At 48.5% G+C, this 26,345-nt stretch overlaps 1 protein-coding gene across 1 annotated transcript in view; it reads right to left on the bottom strand.

The window, feature by feature from the left end:
* Positions 1-13,798: 13,798 nt before the first annotated feature.
* LOC140424809 (basement membrane-specific heparan sulfate proteoglycan core protein-like) overlaps positions 13,799-26,345 on the bottom strand; it is a 70,518-nt gene continuing 57,971 nt past the window's right edge. The window contains exons 7-10 of the mRNA XM_072508290.1: positions 21,099-21,249; positions 17,753-17,796; positions 16,186-16,238; positions 13,799-14,023 (exon numbers count right to left, since the gene is read on the bottom strand). Coding sequence (XP_072364391.1) covers positions 13,907-14,023; positions 16,186-16,238; positions 17,753-17,796; positions 21,099-21,249 — 365 coding nt within the window. The 3' untranslated portion in view covers positions 13,799-13,906. The remainder of the gene's footprint in view (positions 14,024-16,185; positions 16,239-17,752; positions 17,797-21,098; positions 21,250-26,345) is intronic.

The raw sequence follows: 26,345 nt of genomic DNA, 5'->3' as shown, positions 1-26,345 counted from the left end.
AGCACTGGGACCCTGTCCCCGGGACATGGAGGCCAGTGCACAGCACTGGGACCCTGTCCCCAGGATAGTGAGGCCAGTGCACAGCACTGGGCCCCGGTCCCTGGGATAGTGAGGCTTGCACAGCTCTGGGACCCTGTCCCCGGGATAGTGAGGCCAGTGCACAGCACTGGTCCCCGGTCCCCGGGATAATGAGACCAGTGCACAGCACTGGGACCCTGTCCCCAGGATAGTGAGGCCAGTGCATAGCACTGGGACCCTGTCCCCGGGACATGGAGTCCAGTGCACAGCACTGGGACCCTGTCCCCGGGATAGTGAGGTCAGTGCACAGCACTGGGTCCCTGTCCCCGGGATATTGAGGCCAGTGCACAGCACTGGGACCCTGTCCCCGGGATATTGAGGCCAGTGCACAGCACTGGGCCCCGGTCCCCGGGATAGTGAGGCCAGTGCACAGCACTGGGCCCCGGTCCCCGGGATAGTGAGGCTAGCACAGCACTGGGACCCTGTCCCCGGGATATTGAGGCCAGTGCACAGCACTGGGACCCTGTCCCTGGGCTAGTTAGGCCAGTGCACAGCACTGGGACCCTGTCCCCGGGATAGTGAGGCCAGTGCACAGCACTGGGACCCTGTCCCCAGGATAGTGAGGCCAGTGCACAGCACTGGGACCCTGTCCCCAGGATAGTGAGGCCAGTGCACAGCACTGGGACCCTGTCCCCGGGATAGTGAGGTCAGTGCACAGCACTGGGACCCTGTCCCCGGGATATTGAGGCCAGTGCACAGCACTGGGACCCGGTCCCCGGGATAGTGAGGCTAGCACAGCACTGGGACCCTGTCCCCGGGATAGTGAGGCCAGTGCACAGCACTGGGCCCCGGTCCCCGGGATAGTGAGGCTAGCACAGCACTGGACCCTGTCCCCGGGATAGTGAGGCCAGTGCACAGCACTGGGCCCCGGTCCCTGGGATAGTGAGGCTAGCACAGCACTGGGCCCCGGTCCCCAGGATAGTGAGGCCAGTGCACAGCACTGGGACCCTGTCCCCGGGATAGTGAGGCCAGTGCACAGCACTGGGCCCCGGTCCCCGGGATAATGAGGCCAGTGCACAGCACTGGTCCCCGGTCCCCGGGATAGTGAGGCCAGTGCACAGCACTGGGACCCTGTCCCCAGGATAGTGAGGCCAGTGCACAGCACTGGGCCCCAGTCCCTGGGATAGTGAGGCCAGTGCACAGCACTGGGCCCCGGTCCCCAGGATAGTGAGGCCAGTGCACAGCACTGGGACCCTGTCCCCAGGATAGTGAGGCTTGCACAGCACTGGGACCCTGTCCCCGGGATATTGAGACCAGTGCACAGCACTGGGCCCCGGTCCCTGGGATAGTGAGGCTTGCACAGCACTGGGACCCTGTCCCCGGGATAGTGAGGCCAGTGCACAGCACTGGGCCCCAGTCCCTGGGATAGTGAGGCTTGCACAGCACTGGGACCCTGTCCCCGGGATATTGAGGCCAGTGCAAAGCACTGGGACCCTGTCCCTGGGCTAGTTAGGCCAGTGCACAGCAGTGGGACCCTGTCCCCGGGATAGTGAGGCCAGTGCACAGCACTGGGACCCTGTCCCTTGGATAGTGAGGCCAGTGCACAGCACTGGGACCCTGTCCCTGGGATAGTGAGGACAGTGCTGCGCACTGGGACCCTGTCCCCGGGATAGTGAGGCTAGCACAGCATTGGCTCCTCCCTACTTTCTTTGACTTGATTTCCCACGTAAATATCACCGGAGATCCGCTATTATTGCCGGCGAATTAATAAAAGTGAATGTGATCAATCTGTCCTGGAACACAAGAATGTGATCATTGATTAGAAATCCAGGCCATGAGCCTGGACCCTCAGTGTGTTTAATTACACTGGTAGATTCAGTTAGGCTGCTATAGATTTGCTGAGTCCTGCTGACTCAGGTCCTGTACATACCAGAGAAACACTGACCTGAATACTGCCCCTCGGTCAATTCAATGTTTCTAATGGTCAGTGACCAGATCGAAGAAAAAATCAATTTGGAGAGGGGATTTAAATCAGGGATTTGTTTAAAGCACTTGGGAGAAAGTTAATACTTTTTTAAAGTTTAAAACTGAATTGTGTGACAAATGTAACAATTTTAAATATTGACCATATTTTATATATGTCAACGTAAAGTTATTGAAAGCCTGGGTTAAGGTATATATTATTCTGTTGCAATAATATTTTTAATAAATCCTGGTTTAACTTATATGCAGACTCTGTGTCTGCAAATGGTGCAATTAAGATGTTGTAAAAGTGGTATATTCATTGATTATAACTGTTTAATTATTTACCTTTATGGGGCTAGTGGATTTTAGGATCTAGAAATAAGTTTCCCTGGGGCTTAGATAATTGATGGTCATGTTTAGCTTTGGTGAGATGGTCATAACCCAGTTAGTGGGAGAGAGATAATGTAATTAAGGGGAGGAGCCAGGTCTACAGAAGGCAATTTAGCTTTGAGTCTCAAAAGACAGAAGGACTTGCAGCTTGCAACTGAAAGGGTCTCTCTTTTGCTGGAAGCAACTCTCTACACAGAGGACAGCAAGTGCCCCCATGTTTGCTAACTTTATTTACAAGTGCTCTGGGTCACTGTCCGTGTGGAGTTTGCACATTCCCCCCCGTGTTTGCGTGGATTTCGCCCCCACAATCCAAATATGTGTAGGCCAAGTGGATTGGCCATGCTAAATTGCCACTGAATTGGAAAAATGAATTGGGTACTCTAAATTTAAAAAAAAACTTTATTTACAAGTGGCTTTTGACCTGTAATGGGCTTTGTTTAATTGGAGATGAAGAAGGTATCAGTTAGAAGTTAAAATGTTTCCCTTTTTTATTAAGAATTGATTTACTGTTAACTGTAATTTATTTTCTGTGATGTTAATGTTGTTTAATAATAAAGTTTGTTTTAACTAAACATATCCCCATTTGTCAGTGGAACCACTCCTGGGGTGAAATACTCTTTCCTCACAGTTTTACAACTTTAAAAAGTAGCGTTGGAGTTCTGTCCGGTATCTGAGCAACTGATCTTCATTTGACACTTTGAAATGTATCCAGTCTCGGTATGGATGAGGGACATCACAATAAAATGATAGGTTGACGGGGACCCATTCACATTATCTGACCCACAGTGAGTTTTGATGTGTCTTTTGTCTATGGTCAACCAGAAAGATGAATCGACTGAAATGGTGTAGTTCTTTTTGTTGACGGTCCATCCTTAAACAAAGGGATGTGTGAGTTTCTCGGACGCCTGTGAATGTCCACATTTAATTAGGTATTTGCTTGATATTCAGGACTGCTTGGCGCAGAATGCCAAAAGTCACATGATTTTCAGTGGCCACATAAATAGCCTGTGTGTGTTCCAAATTTCAAACTTTGGTATGAAAGTTCTGAATACACTGAAGCAAAATAAAGAGCGGTGACAATGTTGGCGGAAACTGTCAGATAAACTAAAGAACATGATAAACCGATGGACAATGTAAAGCACAAAGAGGCCATTCAGTCAATGATGCTGCTGTGAGCTCTGGGAAAGAGCTATCCATGGAGTCCCACTGCTCTAACTCTGAAAGCGAGTTGGCGAGGGCTGAAACGGAAGCGAACTTTTTTTCAATCTTGCATTTATTTACAGAGTAAAGCATTACAAGGACACATCTCCTAACTCAATCCCAGCACAGTTCCAGTTTGTATGTGCCCAAATGAAACCCAATTGATGCTTTCCACTCACCTACAATGAAGGATAATTGATCAATAATTAACACCAGCTCCTGATCTCTTTCCGTAGCTCTGTAATTTCGCCCCCTGGGGAAGTTTTCCAAACACCTTTTTGAAACTCACTATTGAATCTGGCTCCATGCCCCATCCAGGCTGCCTGTTCCAGATCACAACCCAACTTGACAATCATTTTAAATCAGTGTCTCTCTGGTTATTGATCCTCCTGCCATTGGAAACAGTTCCTCCCTCTGCATGGAAAACACATCATGATTCTCAATTCCTGCTCTGCCCAAAGGAGAAGAATCCAAACTCATCCAGTCTCTCCGCCCATCACTGACGTCCCTCATCCCGGGCATCTTTCGGGTGAACCATCTGTGCACCTTCTCCAAGAGCCTGGTGGCCGTCCTCAAGTGTGATGCCCAGATTTGGACAATACTCCACCTGAGCTCGAACTATTGGTTTGCAGTGGTTCACGGGAACATCAATATTTTTGTATTCAGCCTTCTGTTGACAAAGAAAAAGATCTTGTTCGCTTTTAACCAAAAGCAAAATGCCGGATATGAAATGGAAACCCGCCTGCCGGCTTCCCACTTCCATCCTGACTTGGGGAGAGTGACCCGGGACGGGCAAGACAACCCACCTGCCCAAAGCAGGCAGTCTCCAGGCTCAGTCAGACGGGTTGAGGCCATTGTAAGTTTCCCAGAGCCACTCTCCCAGCAGCAGATGCAGGTTCCAGTGCTGCAGCCCAGCCTACAGACTCTTCCTCCTTCCCTGGATGCAGGAACAGTCACTGGTCTCCTTGCAGAGAGCCCCCCCCCCACCATTCCCCTACCTCCCCCCCCATTCCCCCCCCCATTTCCCCCCCCTCCCCCCCCCCATTTCCCCCACCTCCCCCCCCCCCCATTTCCCCCACCTCCCCCCCAACCATTTCCCCCACCTCCCCCCCCCATTCCCCCGGCTGCCGAAGCCATTATTGAATGAAAGATTTGATAAGGTTGGAGAGAGGCAGCATCCTGCTGGAGCGCCCTCTCTCTTCCTTATCGTCCATTGCTTCCTGCTGCTACTTCCCAGCTGGAAACCTTCTGATCGGCTGTCGAGGTTTGAGAGTCTGCTAACTGTGTTTAATTAGAAAACAAGCTTGAGTCCAGACGCCACCGCCCCCCTCTTGGAAATCCCAAAGAGCGACTGCTTCACACTGTGGGGTCAGGTTCAGCATGAGGAACAGTCCAGCCCTTTGTCTCCCACCCGCGGTGGGGAAAATCCTGCCCAATGTTTCAGATTGATGACCTTACGGCAGAACTGGAAAACGGCAGAGATGGAACAAGACTGAAGTGAGTACAGAGGCAGGACACGAGGAGCAGGGAGAGAGGAAGGGGAAAGTCTGTCACAGGGTAGAAGGGGGAGGTTGAATGTCAGAAGGGATGATGGTGCAAGGCAAAAGGAAATGGAATTGAGACAGAATTGAAAATGGTCGTGGGGGAGGTGTGAATGGAAACAGCAGAATCTGAGGAAATGGGAGCAGTGGTTCTGATCAGAAATGGTTGGAGTCAGTGTTGTATTGTGAAATGAGGCTGTGAAATGTCTGGGATGAATGGAGGATTTTAGATATATGGGATTGGGTGAAATCGGGTTAAAAGCCTGGGTTAGACTGGGTTTGACTGCTGCAGTCATGTTTTTAAAAGAATCTTGGTTTAAAAAACAACAAAGCTTTTAGGAGCCTGAGGTACAATTAACGACCGTTAAAGCTTGGGCTAATGCAATTTTGTTTTGATTAAGGGAATTCCCTGGGGAGTTGATTAGTTTCAGCTTGGTGAGATGATGCCATTGCTGGGTGGAGCTAAGGTACCAACATTTTGAGACCGCATTTTCAGTTGAGTTGTGATCTGGGTAAAGGCTCCTCTTTCTTCAAAACTTCCCAGTGTCAGGCCATTCATTAAATACTTCCTTCTCACATTACTCCTTCCAAAGTGCATCACCTGACACTTTTCAGGGGGAAATTTCATCAGCCTTTCCTGCCCATAATAATAATAATCTTCACTGTCACAAGTAGGCTTACATTCCCACTGGAGTGAAGTTACTGTGAAATCCCCTAGTCGCCACACTCCAGCGCCTGTTCGGGTACACAGAGGGAGAATTCAGAATGTCCAAATTACCTAACAGCATGTCTTTCTGGAATTGTGGGAGGAAACCGGAGCACCCGGAGAAACCCACGCAGACACGGGGAGAACATGCAGACTCCGCACAGACAGAGATTTGACCATCGCGTCTATTTCTTCCTGTCACCAGAGACACTCAACCTCACTGTTAACCCTCGGACAATCTTTGTGTCATCCGCAAAAACTTACTGATCCTACCCCCACATAGTCACCTCTGTTGTTTATATGAATGAGGAATAATAGGGTACAATAACCTACCTCATACTTTAATGTTCACAGGAAGCACATAGTCCATTGATCCAACAGGTGACCTGTGGTCAGACACACCACACTCTGAATTCAAGTGACTGATGTCAATCCAAACACACATTATGGATCTCTCATCAACTCTCGCCAGATGTTGCTCACATTCTGAAGCAACTTTTGCCACTGTCTTTCACATGAGCGTTTCCAATCTCAACACTTTCGTGCTTGTTTTGAGAACATTAAAGTATGAGGTTGATTATTGTCCCTTATTATTCTCCCAACCAATGCTTTCCCTCAGGTGCTTTCCACAGTGATCCACCTCCAGGGTTTCCATCTCTCCTTCTGATGTTCCTCTCCCCTGGATCACCATGTGCATTCAGGCTTTGCCTTCCACACACACTCTCAGGTACTCAGCTGTGCCAACAGAACACCACTGCTCCACAGTGTCAGGAGTTACAGACCGTCAGTTGTCTCCTTGGCCCCCGGGCTTCTCACAGACTCATTTGCTTTAAGTCTGCTTCTCACTTTAAACCTGGAGCTTCCCTCGGCTCCTCACTCTTAACTTCACTGATCAGGATCTGTTCCAGATTCCTTTTTAAATTCCTGAACTTAAAACTCTTCCTTTGGGATTGACTTCCTGCAGTTCCCTCTCCCAATAGACTGGTGATAAGTGGGGATCTCCCTTTTGACATGGATCAATATCCAAGACCGTGTGAGGTATTTGGGACAGATCAACGGCAGCCAGGTTTACCCTGCACCAACGCCTGTTCCAATTGGCCAAGGAGGTCTTGATGTTGCACCAAAGACAAAAGCAACAGTGTAAAATTCAGAACCAATGGGGTGTTTGCAGGATGTGTGTCATTGCCGCCCAGTCATGTGGTTATGATAAGCTGAGGCCCAGCGAGCAGGCACACGGCTCACAATTCATTTGACCAATGTTTATTTGAGTATAGCTGTGGGGAAAGGGTCTGGGGAAGGGGCAGGAGAGTGTTACTAAGTCAGAATGCTCATTTGCAGAGCTGGTTCAGGCAGGAAGGGCCGAATGGCCTCCTTCTGTGTGGTAATAATTCTGTGATTGTGTGATTCGGTGCTGGGTGTACCGACACCACAGGGACCGCAGCGATTCAAGTGGGCAGCTCTCCACCCCCTTCTCAGGGACAATTGGTGATGGGCAATAAATGCTGCCCTCGCCAGCAATGCCCACATCCTGTGAGAGAATAAAATAAACACGGAGAGAGAGCTGCAGCGATACATTTCTGCAATAAAACACTTCCTCTTGTGGTGAGCTATTAAACAGTCCGTGCTCACCACCTCCAATTCTTCCAGCATTTGTGTGTTTCAGCCACTTCCCCACCATTTAAATTCCTGTATTTATAAATGTTAGTGCGATTCTGAAAATACTTTTGTGAAGTGAATGCTGTGACCAGATTAGATGTGAGTGTCAAGGAGCAAAGCGCAGAGTGCTCCATGCCCCAGCTTCAGGCCTCGAGTTAGCAGCTCAAAGATTCAAGGCCTTCTGCAAGAGCGCAGTGGGAAAAGCAGATCCCAGCAGTTTACTCTCCCAGGCTGGAATTTTCCCAGCCCACGCGTTCTCAGAGGTTGAAGGCAGGCGCCCATCGATGTGCCCTCATCCTCCAGGCACAGGCCCAAAAATAGCCACTGCTGAGCTGCCACCCTCTGATTGGTCAGTCGCTCTTTCGGGCAGGCTGCTAACTTTAATAGAATCACCATCCTGGCAACGACCACATTAAGTGGCTGCCCTCCAGTAAAATGTGGCTCCTGTGTCCCACTGCCCACCCGAACAGAATCATCCCCCAGCGCTGTTTCAACCCCAGTGACAGGATCCATTATTAAAGATGAGATCGCGGAGTATTGGGAAGTGCATGATAAAATAGGACGGAGTCGGCACGGCTTCGTCAAGGGGAGGTCGTGTCTGACAAATCTGTTAGAGTTCTTTGAGGATATAACAGGGAAGTTAGACAAAGGAGAACCAGTGGATGTGATCTATTTTCATTTCCAGAAGACCTTTGACAAGTTGCCATATAGGAGGCTGTTGAGGCAGCACGGTAGCACAGTGGTTAGCACTGTGGGTTCCCAACACCAGGGTTCCAGGTTTGATTCCTTGGGTCACGGGCTGTGCGGAGTCTGCACGCTCTCCCCATGTCTGCATGGGTTTCTTCCGGGTTCTCCGGTTTCCTCCCACTTGCCCCGAAAGACGTGCTGTTCGGTAATTTGGACATTCTCAATTCTCCCTCTGTGTACCCGAACAGGCGTCGAAATGTGGCGATTAGGGTTTTTCACAGTAACGTCATTGCAATGGAAGCATACTTGTGATAACAAAGATTTTTTTTTTTTAAATAAGTTAAGAGCCCATGGTGTTCAGGGTAAGATACTGCCAGGGACAGAGGATTGGCTGACTGGCAGAAGGCAGAGAGTGGGGATAAAGGGGTCTTTTTCAGGATGGCAGCCGGTGACTAGTGGTGTGCCCCAGGGGTCGGTGCTGGGACCACAACTTTTCACAATATACATTAATGATCTGGAAGAAGGAACTGAAGGAACTGTTGCTAAGTTTGCAGTTGATACAAAGATTTTTAAAAATAATTTAGAATACCCAATTCATTTTTTCCAATTAAGGGGCAATTTAGCGTGGTCAATCCACCTACCCTGCACATCTTTGGGTTGTGGGGGTGAAACCCACGCAAACACGGGGAGAAAGTCCAAACTCCACACGGACAGTGACCCAGAGCTGGGATTGAACCTGGGACCTCAGCGCCGTGAGGCAGCAGTGCTAACCACTGCACCACCGTGCTGCCCACAGATGATACAATGATATGCAGAGGGACAGGTAGCATTGTGGAAGCAGGGGCAGATGGAATATAATGTGGGGAAGTGTGAGGTTATGCACTTTGATAGGAAGGAGGGAGGTAGAGACTATTTTATCAATGGGAAATCAGAAGCACAAAGGGACTCAGGAGCCAAGTGTAAAATGAGCTAAGTTTAATGGGCAGCTTCAGTCAGCAGTTGAGAAGGCAAATGCAATGTTCACATTCATGTCAAGAGGGCAAGAATACAAGAGCAGAGATGTACTTCTGAGGCTGTATAAGGCTCTGGTCAGACCCCATTTGGAGTATTGTGAGCAGTTTTGGGCCCCATATCTAAGGAAGGATGTGGTGGCCTTGGAAAGGGCCCAGAGGAATGCGGTGTTCTCTGTGATTCTTGTTCTCAGGATGGATGTTGTAAAGTTCACAAAGATCACAGAAGCTAAGTTCATTAACAAAGCGAACATTTATTTACACTACTTAATTAAGCTTGACCATTTACTCCTGTAGTAAACAATAGTCTAATAATCTACAATCTGCACTCAACTAACACTAGTCTCTCCACTCGGTCTATAACTGTACCGTCCTCCCCATCACTGCTCTCTCTAGCTCTCCTCCAGCTCTCTCCCAGCCCTCTCCAGAAATCTGTGAGTCAGTGCTTTATATAGTTCTGCATCTAGCTCCACCTAATGGTTAATTGTGATATGGCAATAACCTTTGTACACAAGAGTGTACCACCAGCACATCTCCTGTCCCACCAGGGGCGACAACACTCTTGACCACTGCTACTCAAAAATCAAGGGCGCCTACCGTTCCATCCCCCGACCGCACTTTGGGGTGTTGAGTGAGACGTGGGGCTGGGGTAGGTACAGGAATATTCAGCAGCAAACTGTCCTTAAGGGGAGTGCTCCCAATGTTAAAGTTGGCTTCTGATAGAGGCCCCTCCCCACCGCGGTACCCTCCCCCCCAACCCCCCCATTTTCAACCGAGACCCAAATGTATTTGGGCTTCTCCCATTGGTGGGAAATCCTCCAATTGAAGCTGGGCGTTAAATGGCCCTTGTGGTCAATAATTGGCTACTTAAGGGCCTGACTTGGGGAAAGGGTGAGCAGCCTGTCCGAGGCCTCCCCGGTCCCAGTGTAAAATGGCCGAGAGGTCAGGGTGCGCGGGAACCCAACGGGAAGTCCATTTGTGCTGTTTCACATTCACCCCTCGCCTAAAAATGCCCCAGTGTGAAAGCCAGGCCCTTATTTGCATGGTCGCATCCTGCTGATTGGCTGGTTGGAGATGGAGAAACACTTCAAACAAAAGTGAGAGAAACAATCGGAAATTACCGGCAAAAACTTCCAGAAACGTCTCACACTGCAGACCAGCCAAGAATAAACAATTAAAAATAAACCCAGCCAATCACACAAAACAGTTTCTCCACCATTTTATTTATAGTATATAATATTTCCTGTGTATACAATCAACATTTTAATATCAAACTCTCAAAAAATATTTCTCCAATAATGTGGATAAATTTATCCCAAGTATTTTTATTCCTGGAACTCATTTATTTCCTAATCCGAGTGAATCTGTGACACTGGGCCCACTGCAGGCTGTGTACTGACAGTATTCCCAATGTTCCGATAGGTGACACATTCCAATGAATGGATGATGAAGGAATGGCTGATATAAACAATCTGGATGGTGTGTGACTGGGAGCTAACTTGGAATTGAAGATGTTGCCACAATGATGCTGCTGCTGTGTTTCTTGGTGGTAGAGAAACCAGGGGAGGGCAGTGTGGTGCAAATAACCTTCAGCGAGCTGCTGCGGTGCATCGTGTAGACCAGCCACCAGAGTGCGCTGCTGGTGGAAATGGGAAACACCACCAATCCCCAGTGAACAGCTCTGTCCCCACCGGTGCCCAGATTCTCAAATGTTGCTGCAGGCTGACCCACCCAGGCAAGGAGCAAGTGTTTAAGTGCACATCTAACATGCCTTTTAGATTGTGAGGAAGCTGTGAGGGGTTAGAAGGTGAACCAGTTGTCCCAGATGAATGGCTGCTAACCAGGTCTAATTGTAGACCAGCATCAGCTTCATCATGAGCAGGGGTGGAGGGCGAGTGTGAAAACATCAGCAAATACCCTCCTCATTGACACAGATCCAGGAGATTATTGAAGCAGCGGAAGATGGCTGAGCCTAGGAGACAACTCTGATGTCCTGGGGTTTTGGTCATTGGCCCTTTGACCACATTTGAATTCCATTCTGCAAACGCTCCTTGGCGCTATCATCAGCTGATTTCAAATTGGTCACCAACCCCAGTCCGGCTCCGAAATCTCCAGTGATCTCTGGCCACTCGCCACAGCACCGTGTCCCATTCAAACCCCTTCCCAGGGATCCAGGAGGAGGCAGAGCACAGGTTTCTCTCCATCACCGGGGCCTCTAGAATTGAGCCCAGACTAATCCATACCTCAACAATCTCTCCACAATCCACACTGACACCCAGGAGAAAGGATTAGTCACTGACCAATATTTCACAATTATTAGTCCTTAATACTGCAAAGCAAAACCAACCGTTACAAATACTTCCCTCAATGAAAGGACATGATCAATGCAATGTGCTTTTGTGACAGAAATGGTTGTAGCAATATTCACAAAGCAAATAATGTCTTCTTAGGCAAATTACAGACTTCATTCCATGAACAATGTTCTCAACACAGTGTCACATTTGGGCAATTTCAGTCTCTCCAGTAATATCAGGGTGTGAGTGTCCAGTAATATCAGGGTGTGAGTGTCCAGTAATATCAGGGTCTGAATGTCCAGTAATATCAGGGTGTGAGTGTCCAGTAATATCAGGGTCTGAGTGTCCAGTAATATCAGGGTCTGAGTGTCCAGTAATATCAGGGTGTGAGTGTTCAGTAATATCAGAGTCTGAGTGTCCAGTAATATCAGGGTGTGAGTGTCCAGTAATATCAGGGTCTGAGTGTCCAGTAACATCAGGGTCTGAGTGTCCAGTAATATCAGGGTGTGAGTGTCCAGTAATAACAGGGTGTGAGTGTCCAGTAATATCAGGGTGTGAGTGTCCAGTAATATCAGGGTCTGAGTGTCCAGTAATATCAGGGTCTGAGTGTCCAGTAACATCAGGGTCTGAGTGTCCAGTAATATCAGGGTCTGAGTGTCCAGTAATATCAGGGTCTGAGTGTCCAGTAATATCAGGGTGTGAGTGTCCAGTAATATCAGGGTGTGAGTGTCCAGTAATATCAGGGTCTGAGTGTCCAGTAACATCAGGGTCTGAGTGTCCAGTAATATCAGGGTGTGAGTGTCCAGTAATATCAGGGTGTGAGTGTCCAGTAATATCAGGGTCTGAGTGTCCAGTAATATCAGGGTGTGAGTGTCGAGTAATATCAGGGTCTGAGTGTCCAGTAATATCAGGGTGTGAGTGTCCAGTAATATCAGTGTGTGAGTGTCCAGTAATATCAGTGTCTGAGTGTCCAGTAATATCAGGGTGTGAGAGTCCAGTAATATCAGGGTCTGCGTGTCGAGTAATATCAGGGTCTGAGTGTCCAGTAATATCAGGGTCTGAGTGTCCAGTAATATCAGGGTGTGAGTGTCCAGTAGTTTCAGGGTGTGAGTGTCCAGTAATATCAGGGTGTGAGTGTCCAGTAATATCAGGGTCTGATTGTCCAGCAATATCAGGGTGTGAGTGTCCAGTAATATCAGGGTCTGAGTGTCCAGTAATATCAGGGTGTGAGTGTCCAGTAATATCAGGGTGTGAGTGTCCAGTAATATCAGGGTCTGAGTGTCCAGTAATATCAGGGTCTGAGTGTCCAGTAATATCAGGGTCTGAGTGTCCAGTAATATCAGGGTCTGGGAGGATTTGAGTGTCGAGTAATATCAGGGTCTGAGTGTCCAGTAATATCAGGGTCTGAGTGTTCAGTAATATCAGGGTCTGAGTGTCCAGTAATATCAGGGTGTGAGTGTCCAGTAATATCAGGGTGTGAGTGTCCAGTAATATCAGGGTCTGAGTGTCCAGTAATATCAGGGTGTGAGTGTCCAGTAATATCAGGGTGTGAGTGTCCAGTAATATCAGGGTCTGAGTGTCCAGTAACATCAGGGTCTGAGTGTCCAGTAATATCAGGGTGTGAGTGTCCAGTAATATCAGGGTGTGAGTGTCCAGTAATATCAGGGTCTGAGTGTCCAGTAATATCAGGGTGTGAGTGTCCAGTAATATCAGGGTCTGAGTGTCCAGTAATATCAGGGTGTGAGTGTCCAGTAATATCAGGGTGTGAGTGTCCAGTAATATCAGTGTCTGAGTGTCCAGTAATATCAGGGTGTGAGAGTCCAGTAATATCAGGGTCTGCGTGTCGAGTAATATCAGGGTGTGAGTGTCCAGTAATATCAGGGTGTGAGTGTCCAGTAATATCAGGGTGTGAGTGTCCAGTAATATCAGGGTCTGATTGTCCAGCAATATCAGGGTGTGAGTGTCCAGTAATATCAGGGTCTGAGTGTCCAGTAATATCAGGGTGTGAGTGTCCAGTAATATCAGGGTGTGAGTGTCCAGTAATATCAGGGTCTGATTGTCCAGTAATATCAGGGTCTGAGTGTCCAGTAATATCAGGGTCTGAGTGTCCAGTAATATCAGGGTCTGGGAGGATTTGAGTGTCGAGTAATATCAGGGTCTGAGTGTCCAGTAATATCAGGGTCTGAGTGTTCAGTAATATCAGGGTCTGGGAGGGTCTGAGTGTCCAGTAATATCAGGGTCTGAGTGTCCAGTAATATCAGGGTCTGGGAGGGTCTGAGTGTCCAGTAATATCAGGATCTGGGATTTACGATCTCACTGTGATATTGTTGAGAGATTGAAGCCGTTGAAATGTGCAGGAAAGGCAGAGATGATTGTGATTGGGTGAGGTTTTGGTGACTGCTGCTTGTCCCACTGGTTAATTGTTGCTGGTTTTGAGGTTTAAGAACGATGAACAACAGCATACTCCGCTGTGCTTTCAGTCAGTGATACTGCCGGCTGCCTGGTGCCTGGGCAATGGAATCGAAGCTCAGCATATTTGCATTCCCCTTCACCTGACTGTAATCCAATAGAAATATTGATCAGTATTTATTTCCACACAGAATGGAAGCATGACTGTCAACAGATCAAACGGTATTATTATTAATAACTGAATGATTTCTTCTTCTTTGCCTTTCTCACTGGAAGATGCTGACAAGCCGCTGGGGTGTGCTTTTTATTGACTCTGGTCGCTCTGCTACAGCTGTGAATTTGTACACAGCAAGATCCCACAAATAACAATGTGACAATGACCAATCTGTTGTCATGTTTTTTCGGGATAAATATCACCCAGGACATTTAAGGATGATTCCTCTGCCCATCTTCCAAATAGTCCCAGGGAATATTTTACATTTCATGTCCTTATACCTCAGGGACTGCAGCGGTTCAAGAAGGCAGCTCACCCCCACCTCGTCAATGATAGAATCCCGCTGCCAGCGAACAGCGCGCGGCCGAGGAACACGTGTCTGGGGGGCCCGAGAATCCAGCCCCCAGTGTTGGAATGTCAGTTATTGTTTTTAATGGCATGGTCTGTCTTAATGACTGCCAAAGAACCCCCCTGGAATTGACAATTAAGTCCGACATGTCTCATTCATTCAGCTTTTCATCATTGTTGGAGATTTGGAAAAAATTATTCTCAGAAATGTCTTTTTCACTTTTTCTCTCAGTCCCTTTATCCCTCCTCTCTCTCTTTCTTTTCTCCTTCACTTTATTTGGAATCCTGCACCTGACTTGTTGTGGAATTAAATATTCTTCACAGGCTCTTCTAGATTCCGAGCCTCCAAAGTGTCAGTCTCAACGGGAAAAACGGTGTGAATCCTCATGGAATCTTGTGCCTCTCAGAAATAAAAGTGATTGGTGTAGTTACCGGCGTCACTCTGGTGAGGTGGAGACTCTGAGACTGCCTCACGCCCGGCCAGCCTTGGTGTAAATGATGCTGGCGGGACGTCACGCTGAGTCAAGATTCCGTGAGGGAGGGGGTAAGGTCTGGAGAGAGTGCTGGGTAATGGTGTGCTGATGTATTACAGTGAGGTTCCTGATCGCACACCGTGTGATTCTCACTCCTCCCCCGGCGGGGTGGGGGCGGGGGGGGGGGGGCGGGGGGGGGGGGGGGGGGAGGGGACGGAGATTCCAAACACCAATCACGCCGGAGAGAATCACATTTTTCACTTCACTCCAGAGTTTGGGTCCACAGTGTCTTTCTCACGGACGGAGAGGGGCTTAAAATCACCTCTCAAAAAATCACCCCTCATACAATCACCCCTCAAAAAAATCACACCTCAAAAAAAATCCATGTCAAAAAATCGCCCCTCAAAAAATCACCCGTCAAAAAAGTCACTCCACAAAAAATCACCCCTCAACAAATCATCCCTCAAAAAATCACCCCTCAGAAAATCACCCCTCAGAAAATCACCCCTCAGAAAATCACCCCTCAAAAAATCACCCCTCAAAAAATGACACCTCAAGTTTCAGGTTGGAAACCCAGAGAAACTCTGTCCCCAACTTCAACCTGGTCACATAGAAGGTACTGGAAACTTTTCAAAATATGTCTGAAATATATAAATAAGCAGTGATTATGCAAGTCAGTGTTTGAGAGAGAGAGAGAGAGAAAGAGATGGTGACAGAATGAAGGAGAGAGGGCACGCGTGAGGGAGAGGGCGGCAATGCGAGAGTGGGTGTATGAGGGTGTGTGTGTGACAGGGTGTGTGTCTGTGTGTGAGTGTGAGTGTGTGTTTGCGTGAGAGAGTGTGACAGAGTGTGTGTGAGTGAGTGTGTGAGAGAGAGTGTGAGAGTGTGTGAGTGTGTCTATATATGAGTGTGTGTTATGGAGTGGGGAGTTGTGAAACTTCCTCCCCAGGTTTAAACTAACCTTCTGAGTTACTGTTAACTCCAGTTTTCTGCAGTTTATCAGTAAATTGGTTCACAGAACCCAATGGATTTGAAAAATATGCCACGACTAACTTTAAAAATAATTGAAACCACGTTGTGCTGACAGACAGGTGGAGCGGGGAAATCAGAGCAGGTTGTCTATCACTCTCCTGTCTGGAACAGAAGGATTGATTTGTAAACTTACAGTAACATTCAAACTCCTCTTTAATTGATGTGGTTCCTATTTTGGGAAATGGCAGCAAATCTAAAATGCAGCAAAGAACAGCAGCTAAGTCCCATTTCCATTTCCTTACCAAAGGAGCAGAAGGAGCTTCTTCAACCTCTTGATTGCTGCTCCGTGTTTTATCTGAAAGAAAACACAAAGATGTTTCTTCAGAATAAATCCATGTAGCCATGATTGAATGATGGAGTGGACTCGATGGGCCGAATGGCCTTGCTTCCGCTCCTATGTCTTATGGTCTTATGGTCTTATGGTAAAGGTCGAGCTCAGGAAACTTGGAATGACAGCAAGAGAAAATTCCGGAGTGACTTGGGCAGTTTTCCCGGGAGACATGAGGCCTCCTCTCCGTTATAAAGTTCATCAGAGAAATCAGCAACTCACAGAACAGGAGGAGGCCATTCGGCCCATTGAACCTGTGCTGATTCTTTAAAGGGCCATTGTGCCCAATCCCACATTCCTGCTTTTTATCCGGAATCCTGTAAATTCCTGAGACATACACAGAAACATGGAAAATAGAAGCAGGAGGAGGCCATTCGGCCCTTCGAGCCTGCTCCCCCATTCATTATGATTATGGCTGATCATCAAGTTCAATACCCTGATCCCGCCTTCCCCCCCATATCCCTGGATTCCTTTACCCCCAAGAGCAAAATCTAATTCCTTCTTGAAATTACACAGCATTTTGGCTTCAACAACTTTCTGTGCGAGTGAATTCCACAGATTCACCACTCTCTGGGTGAAGACATTTCTCCTCACCTCAGTCCTAAAAGGTTTACCCCTTATCCTCAAACTATGACCCCTAGTTCTGGATTCCCCCACCATCGGGAACATTCTTTCTGAATCTACCCTGTCTAATCCTGTTAGAATTTTGTAAGTTTCTATGAGATTCCCTCTCACTCTTCTAAACTCCAATGAATATAATCCTAACCCACTTAGTCTCTCCTCATAGGACAGTCCCACCATCCAGGATTCAGCCTGGTAAACCTTCGCTGCTCTCCCTCCACAGCAAGTACCTGCCCAACTCTCTTTTAAGATGATTTCTGGAATCAGCTTCCTCCACATTTTCCAGGCGAGCATTTCAGATCCCGACAATTCTCTGAGTGAAAAACATTTCTCTCCATCTCCCCTCTCGATCTTTTCCCAATGATTTTAAATCTCTGATCTCTACTTGTTATCCCACTCGCCAGAGCAAATAGTTTTTCTCTCTCGATTCAATCCAAAAACTCTCATATCAAACTAATCGGTCAACTCTTAACCATCTCTATTCCCAGGAATTGCTCTGAGAACTGACAATGTGATCACTCTACAAGGATATTCCAGACGCTGGTGAAATATAGGAGGCCGTTCCGTGGACTTTCTATGTCTGAAAGTTTATCTTTTTGGGGTCACTCTCTGTAACATTGCCACCCTGAGGGTATGTCTCACACTCTGCAGCTAGAGGGCTGGGGACAGCCTCCAACCACCTTCATTCTGTCCGATGTAGCTTTACAGCATTTAATAGTAAACTTTGCAAATCAGACAAATAAATTGGTCAAATTATTAGCATGTTAATTACATCCAAAACTAACAGCATCAAAGGGTTATCTGGGATCGAGCGTAATTCCCGGTGAGCGTTGCAACAATGGTTGAATTAGTTTACTCACCGTCCACTGTTGCATACACAGGGTTCTGGTCTTCATCAGGGATCCTAAAGAAATGCCACACATTAGCTTCATTGCAGCGTTACTGCAGAACAACAGGTCACACTCTTGGCGGAGACGGAGTTTAGATTTTCCAACATGGGCCTTTGATTCCAGTTTTTAAGGACAATGACACGGATGAGCCATATATCCGGAATCATTTACTAAATAAGCAGAATTGGCTCCACAATGTGACCAAAATCAGAAGGCATGCTGGGAAGCTTGATCAAGCTCATGCATCTTATTCTAATTTCAGACTTTGGAAGTGAAAGAGTTGTTTGAGAAACTTCTCATTTTGCAATGATTTCACATCCGGGACAAGAAGCAGCTGTAACATCAGAGGAATGAACGATTAACCTTTGGTCTCCTGGAGGGAGCGAAGACCCTTGTGGGTTGCAGAATCGCTGGGCCAAGAGGCCCATTGACGCCAGCGTGAAACACTCTGGTGTTTACTCCGGCATCAACACTTTGCCGCGATTTTGGGGAATCCCTGCCCTTGTGTCTTAATATCAATAAACCGATCATTTAGAAAATATTTCAGCACTGATTGATTTATTTTGCCTCCCGTATCCCAAAGAGTGAGAGAGAAAGGCCAGAGCGAGGTGCAGTGGACACAGCGAGTTTGGGATGGGGACAAGGTGACAGCACCTGTCTCAGTCTCTTCCCTTTCTTCTGGGAGCTTAGGATTGGTGACTTTAATCTTTCTATCGCAGAATCACACAGATTCTGCAGAAGAGGCCCTTCGGCCCATCGAGTCTGCGCCGATCCCTGACAAACACCTGACCCGCCGACCTAATCCCATTGACCAGCACTTGGCCATAACCTTGAATGTTATGACGGCTAAGTGCCCATCCAGGTACTTTTTAAAGGATGTGAGGCAACTGCCTCTCCCACCCTCCCAGGCAGTGCGTTCCAGACCGTCATCACCCTCCCAGGCAGTGCGTTCCAGACCCTCACCACCCTCCCAGGCAGTGCGTTCCAGACCCTCACCACCCTCCCAGGCAGTGCATTCCAGACCCTCACCACCCTCCCAGGCAGTGCGTTCCAGACCGTCACCACCCCCCCAGGCAGTGCGTTCCAGACCGTCACCACCCTCCCAGGCAGTGCGTTCCAGACCCTCACCACCCTCCCAGGCAGTGCGTTCCAGACCCTCACCACCCTCCCAGGCAGTGCGTTCCAGACCCTCACCACCCTCCCAGGCAGTGCGTTCCAGACCCTCACCACCCTCCCAGGCAGTGCGTTCCAGACCCTCACCACCCTCCCAGGCAGTGCGTTCCAGACCCTCACCACCCTCCCAGGCAGTGCATTCCAGACCCTCACCACCCTCCCAGGCAGTGCGTTCCAGACCCTCACCACCCTCCCAGGCAGTGCGTTCCAGACCCTCACCACCCTCCCAGGCAGTGCGTTCCAGACCCCCACCACCCTCCCAGGCAGTGCGTTCCAGACCCTCACCACCCTCCCAGGCAGTGCGTTCCAGACCCTCACCACCCTCCCAGGCAGTGCGTTCCAGACTGTCACCACCCTCCCAGGCAGTGCGTTCCAGACTCTCACCACCCTCCCAGGCAGTGCGCTCCAGACCCCCACCACCCTCCCAGACAGCGCGTTCCAGACCCTCACCACCCTCTGGGTAAAAAGGTTTTTCCTCTACTTCCCTCGAAACCACCTGCCCCTCACCTTGAACTTGTGACCCCTTGTAACCGACCTTTCAACTAAGGGCAACAGCAGCTCCCTGTCCACACTGTCCATGCCCCTCATAATCTTGTCCACCTCGATCAGGTCGCCCCTCAGTCTTCTCTGCTCCAGACTAAACAACCCAAATCCATTCAACCTCTCTTCATAACTTAAACGTTCCATCCCAGGCAACATCCTGGTGAATCTCCTCTGCACCCCCTCCAGTGCAATCACATCCTTCCTGTAATGTGGTGACCAGAACTGCACACAGTGCTCCAGCTGTGGCCTCACCAAAGTTCTATAAAACTCCAACATGACCTCCCTGCTATTGTAATCGATGCCCCAATTGATAAAGGCAAGTGTCCCATCTGCCTTTTTCACCCCCCTATTAACCTCCCAACTCAATAAACACAAAGCATGTCACACTTTGAGAAAGGGCTGGAAACAGTGCGGACTTCTCCTGGGAAATCTGATCCATCTCATTTCTATCAAAGCAATGCAAACTGTGCAGATGTCCATGGTCACACCACCCGAACCAGACTGGTCAGGATTCCCCTGGGCTCCCAGTGAATCCACAATGAATACTGGGATTTTCCGCTATCTGGGCCATGCACTCACTGCTGTCTCGTTACAACCTGGAAATTTCAACACCCATTTTGCACAATATTCCCTGGAACATTTTAATGTTTTGAATGTTAGTTACGAAACACCGAGACGTCTGTTGTTCACTGACAGTGAAAGTTATATCAGTTTTTGGAGACATGCTAGAGAGCTCCCCACTCCAAGCTGATTAAGCTGTCAGGCGTTAGTGAGGAAACAGGAGAGATTCACTGGGATTGGGTCTGGTGTCAGCAAAACAAATACAAAGAAAGACGGGAGACATTTTTTATCATTAGCAGAACCCAGATTGCAGAGCAATATGATCAAAGGTCTTCAAAATTCTTTAAACTTGGGATAGAAGAGATAGAAGCAGACTTTTACAGGGAGGGTGAAGATTGAGGAGCTCTGGATACAAGCTTATGGAAGAGACTAGAATAGGGCAGATAAATATCTTGACACAGAGTCGGGAGGATGTGGGATTCACCCAGACTAGTGGGTGAGGCAGAAATAATGTCATCATTTGAGATTAGATTGGAGAGGGAGGTGTTGAAAAAGAACGCTGAAGAGATTTGGGAACATAGTGTGAATATGATTAGAACTATTTCCTTGTGGGGAGGATAAAGGCCGACATGGGCTGTTTGGACAGAGCACATGAACACTTGTTTGTTCTAACCACCATGAGGGACTGTGCAGCCAGCGAGACACGGGCACTGAACCAGCACGCAGGGCGAGGGGGGCAATTATCCAGCACGAATGTCCGAAGGGCGAGGTTTAGTGCTTCAACTGTTATAACCATCCTGGCTCTCAGCAGCAGCAGTTAGGTGCCTGTTGGTCAATACTGGGGTGGTTGTGATGCCAGGACAGTTGGAGATGACTGGCACCAGTCAAGCACTGGCACATGTGTTGGTCTCAACAGTAGCAGGTCACACACTTGAATGATAGGCTGCAAGGAGAATGTGGCTCCTCACTAAAAGCAGCAAGTTACAAAATAATCACCCTGTGCAGTAACAGTATCAGACACAAGACGAGTCATATTTACCCTTGTGTGGAGTTCTTTGCAGAGTGCAACCTCTTTTTTACAAGATAACGTGTGAGCAGAGCGAAGCAGAACAAGACAACAAAGGCCAGGATTATACCCGTGCTTAAAACAATCGCATCTGCTGTCCCGGGATTCTGGTCGGATGATTGTTCTGTAAAGTATCAGAATGTTACACACACGGCAGCTTCAGTATATTCAGCTTCAGATATTAGTTCAGCCTCAATCAGAATATTACATCCAGTTCTGGGTATCGCACATTCGGAAGGATGTGAAGGTATCGGAGAGAGAGCAGCAAAGATTCAAAACAACGGATCCAGGGATGAGGAACTTCAGTTCCGGGGATATATTGGAGAAGTTGGACCATTCTCCTTGGAGGGAAGAAGGATCAGAGGAGATTTGATCGAGATGTTCAAAATCACAGCAGTTCTGACCAGAGCAGACAGGGAGAAACTGTTCCCCTTTCTGAATAGATTGAGACAGAGGGCAAAAAAATAATTTGCAAAAAAGGCAAATGCGAAATGAAGAAAAAACTTCTTCACACAGCGAGTGGTTAGGATTCGGAATGTACTGTCTGAGAGTGTGGTGGAGACAGATTCACACAGCGAGTGGTTAGGATCTGGAATGTTCTGTCTGAGAGTGTGGTGGAGATAGATTCACACAGCGAGTGGTTAGGATCCGGAATGTTCTGCCTGAGAGTGCGGTGGAGACAGATTCACACAGCGAGTGGTTAGGATCCGGAATGTACTGTCTGTGAGTGTGGTGGAGACAGATTCACACAGCGAGTGGTTAGGATCTGGAATGTTCTGTCTGAGAGTGTGGTGGAGACAGATTCACACAGCGAGTGGTTAGGATCCGGAATGTTCTGCCTGAGAGTGCGGTGGAGGCAGATTCACACAGCGAGTGGTTAGGATCCGGAATGTTCTGTCTGAGAGTGTGGTGGAGACAGATTCACACAGCGAGTGGTTAGGATCCGGAATGTTCTGCCTGAGAGTGTGGTGGAGGCAGATTCACACAGCGAGTGGTTAGGATCTGGAATGTTCTGTCTGTGAGTGTGGTGGAGACAGATTCACACAGCGAGTGGTTAGGATCCGGAATGTTCTGTCTGAGAGTGTGGTGGAGGCAGATTCACACAGCGAGTGGTTAGGATCCGGAATGTTCTGTCTGTGAGTGTGGTGGAGACAGATTCACACAGCGAGTGGTTAGGATCCGGAATGTTCTGCCTGAGAGTGTGGTGGAGGCAGATTCACACAGCGAGTGGTTAGGATCCGGAATGTTCTGCCTGAGAGTGCGGTGGAGACAGATTCACACAGCGAGTGGTTAGGATCTGGAATGTTCTGTCTGAGAGTGTGTTGGAGACAGATTCACACAGCGAGTGGTTAGGATCCGGAATGTTCTGCCTGAGAGTGCGGTGGAGACAGATTCACACAGCGAGTGGTTAGGATCTGGAATGTTCTGTCTGAGAGTGTGGTGGAGACAGATTCACACAGCGAGTGGTTAGGATCCGGAATGTTCTGCCTGAGAGTGTGGTGGAGGCAGATTCACACAGCGAGTGGTTAGGATCTGGAATGTTCTGTCTGTGAGTGTGGTGGAGGCAGATTCATGCAGTGAGTGGTTAGGATCTGGAATGTACTGTCTGTGAGTGTGGTGGAGGCAGATTCACACAGCGAGTGGTTAGGATCTGGAATGTTCTGCCTGAGAGTGTGGTGGAGACAGATTCACACAGCGAGTGGTTAGGATCCGGAATGTTCTGCCTGAGAGTGCGGTGGAGACAGATTCACACAGCGAGTGGTTAGGATCTGGAATGTTCTGTCTGAGAGTGTGGTGGAGACAGATTCACACAGCGAGTGGTTAGGATCCGGAATGTTCTGCCTGAGAGTGTGGTGGAGGCAGATTCACACAGCGAGTGGTTAGGATCTGGAATGTTCTGTCTGTGAGTGTGGTGGAGGCAGATTCATGCAGTGAGTGGTTAGGATCTGGAATGTACTGTCTGTGAGTGTGGTGGAGGCAGATTCACACAGCGAGTGGTTAGGATCCGGAATGTTCTGCCTGAGAGTGTGGTGGAGGCAGATTCATGCAGTGAGTGGTTAGGATCTGGAATGTTCTGTCTGAGAGTGTGGTGGAGACAGATTCACACAGCGAGTGGTTAGGATCCGGAATGTTCTGCCTGAGAGTGTGGTGGAGGCAGATTCACACAGCGAGTGGTTAGGATCCGGAATGTTCTGTCTGTGAGTGTGGTGGAGACAGATTTACACAGCGAGTGGTTAGGATCCGGAATGTTCTGCCTGAGAGTGTGGTGGAGGCAGATTCACACAGCGAGTGGTTAGGATCTGGAATGTTCTGTCTGTGAGTGTGGTGGAGGCAGATTCACACAGCAAGTGGTTAGTATCAGGAATGTTCTGTCTGAGAGTGTGGTGGAGGCAGATTCACACAGCGAGCGGTAAAGATCTGGAATGTTCTGTCTGAGAGTGTGGTGGAGACAGATTTACACAGCGAGTGGTTAGGATCTGGAATGTACTGTCTGTGAGTGTGGTGGAGACAGATTCACACAGCGAGCGGTAAAGATCTGGAATGTTCTGTCTGAGAGTGTGGTGGAGACAGATTTACACAGTAAGTGGTTAGGATCTGGAATGTACTGTTTGAGAGTGTGATGTAGACAGTTTCGCACAGCGAGTGGTGAGGGACAGACAGAGTCAGGTATTGAGAAGGTGCCAAGGAGTGTTGACCAAGTTGGAGGGAAGTACCAGGGGCAGCCTGTTAACCACCCATGGTGGGGACTTCAAACCTGTTCAACCACCAAAACCACCTCCTTCTCAACTAAACCCTCAGATTCTGTCTCAGTTAGAGACTGGGGGACAATGCATGTTGGCCATGTTACAGAAACACGTAAAACTGTTGTGGCCCACGGAATGCCAAGGAGAGTGTGAGCGGAGAAGTCTCCGGCCGTGTTGGAGGACGAATCGGTGCCGGCCAACCCAGATTTTTCCAAACTGCAGAGCTGAGCAGAATCCTCTTGAATCTCTCCCCCAGAAGAGGGGGATTCTCTCTCAAATCTCAGCTTGAACCCCCTTGAGGTACACAGAGCAGTTAGTGAGTACTCAAAACCTGAATACAGAGCTGGGGAGGGGGATCTTTCCGGTTCCTCTTCCATTAAAAGTACCAGGCCTCTCAAAGGCCTCAGGAAAATGCTGCTCTAATATTCTGTGTAACTGAGACAAGTTGTTGGTGAGTCTGCTGAAGCTGACCACATATCAGAAACTCAGCAGGTTTGAAGTTCCCTGTCTGTGGGTAAGGCTCAGCTCAACACAAGTTGAAGCCTGTCCCCAGAGGGGATCCCACAGCCTGAGAATCCGGCCTGAATGGTCCAGCTTGAGGGTCCAAGCTAACCGATGGTTCAATACCTTGCACACTGATTAACTACTTACTTACCTTGCAGGTCAGCTGTTTAGTTCGGGAGAGAGAGCCGGGACCTTAGAAACAGCGCGGGAATTTGAAAAAGCGCGGGAGCTGCGAGGCAGAGGGGACCGTTCAAAAGGTCGCTGCCTGGGTGAGGTAAGTACTGATTAACTACTTACTTACCTTGCAGGCCCAGTCGATTTCAGCAGGAGCGGAGCAGGCTAGTCCATTTCAGCCCCCCGAAAAAAATAAAAATAAAAAATAAAAATTTAAAGGAGAGACTTACCCAGTGCGGAAGTGATTTCTGGGAGGTAAGACTCTCCTTTAAATTTTTATTTTTTATTTTTATTTTTTTAAATTTTAGTGTTTAAGGTGGGAACAGGAAGTCGACCCGCAGACTTCTGGGAAGACCCTCACCAATAAATTCTGGCGGAGAGGAAACCCGAGACACTACACGTGTAGTGTCTCCCACCCGCCCTCCTCCTCTAACATAATAATAAAACCCATTGGTGTGAGGTAAGTACCATATTTTATTATTGTTATTAATATTTTTTTTGTTTTTAAAATTTAATTTAGTTGTTAGCCAGATATTGGTAGAAAGTTAGAGGAATGGCAGGGACGGGAGTGCAATGTTCCTCCTGCAGGATGTTTGAGGTGAGGGATGCCGTTAGTGTCCCTGCTGATTTTACCTGCAGGAAGTGCTGCCATCTCCAGCTCCTCCAAGACCGAGTTAGGGAACTGGAGCTGGAGTTGGAAGAACTTCGGATCATTCGGGAGGCAGAGGGGGTCATAGATAGCAGCTTCAGGGAATTAGTTACACCAAAGATTGGAGATAGATGGGTAACTGTAAGAGGGACTGGGAAAAAGCAGTCAGTGCAGGGATCCCCTGCGGTCGTTCCCCTGAGAAACAAGTATACCGCTTTGGATACTTGTGGGGGGGACGACTTACCAGGGGTAAGCCATGGGGTACGGGCCTCTGGCACGGAGTCTGTCCCTGTTGCTCAGAAGGGAAGGGGGGAGAGGAGCAGAGCATTAGTAATTGGGGACTCGATAGTCAGGGGCACAGATAGGAGATTTTGTGGGAGCGTGAGAGACTCACGTTTGGTATGTTGCCTCCCAGGTGCAAGGGTACGTGATGTCTCAGATCGTGTATTCCGGGTCCTTAAGGGGGAGGGGGAGCAGCCCCAAGTCGTGGTCCACATTGGCACTAACGACATAGGTAGGAAAGGGGATAAGGATGTCAGGCAGGCTTTCAGGGAGCTAGGATGGAAGCTCAGAACTAGAACAAACAGAGTTGTTATCTCTGGGTTGTTGCCCGTGCCACGTGATAGTGAGATGAGGAATAGGGAGAGAGAGCAATTAAACACGTGGCTACAGGGATGGTGCAGGCGGGAGGGATTCAGATTTCTGGATAACTGGGGCTCTTTCTGGGGAAGGTGGGACCTCTACAGACAGGATGGTCTACATCTGAACCTGAGGGGCACAAATATCCTGGGGGGGAGATTTGTTAGTGCTCTTTGGGGGGGGTTTAATCTAATGCAGCAGGGGCATGGTAACCTGGATTGTAGTTTTAGGGTAAGGGAGAATGAGAGTATAGAGGTCAGGAGCACAGATTTGACGTCGCAGAAGGGGGCCAGTGTTCAGGTAGGTGGTTTGAAGTGTGTCTACCTCAATGCCAGGAGTATACGAAATAAGGTAGGGGAACTGGCAGCATGGGTTGGTACCTGTGAATTTGAAGTTGTGGCCATTTCGGAGACATGGATAGAGCAGGGACACGAATGGATGTTGCAGGTTCCGGGGTTTAGGTGTTTTAGTAAGCTCAGAGAAGGAGGCAAAAGAGGGGGAGGTGTGGCG

Source organism: Scyliorhinus torazame, chromosome 1 (genome assembly GCF_047496885.1).
Source record: "Scyliorhinus torazame isolate Kashiwa2021f chromosome 1, sScyTor2.1, whole genome shotgun sequence".
Lineage (NCBI taxonomy): Eukaryota > Metazoa > Chordata > Chondrichthyes > Carcharhiniformes > Scyliorhinidae > Scyliorhinus > Scyliorhinus torazame.
This window is presented reverse-complemented; position numbering and strand designations above follow the sequence as displayed.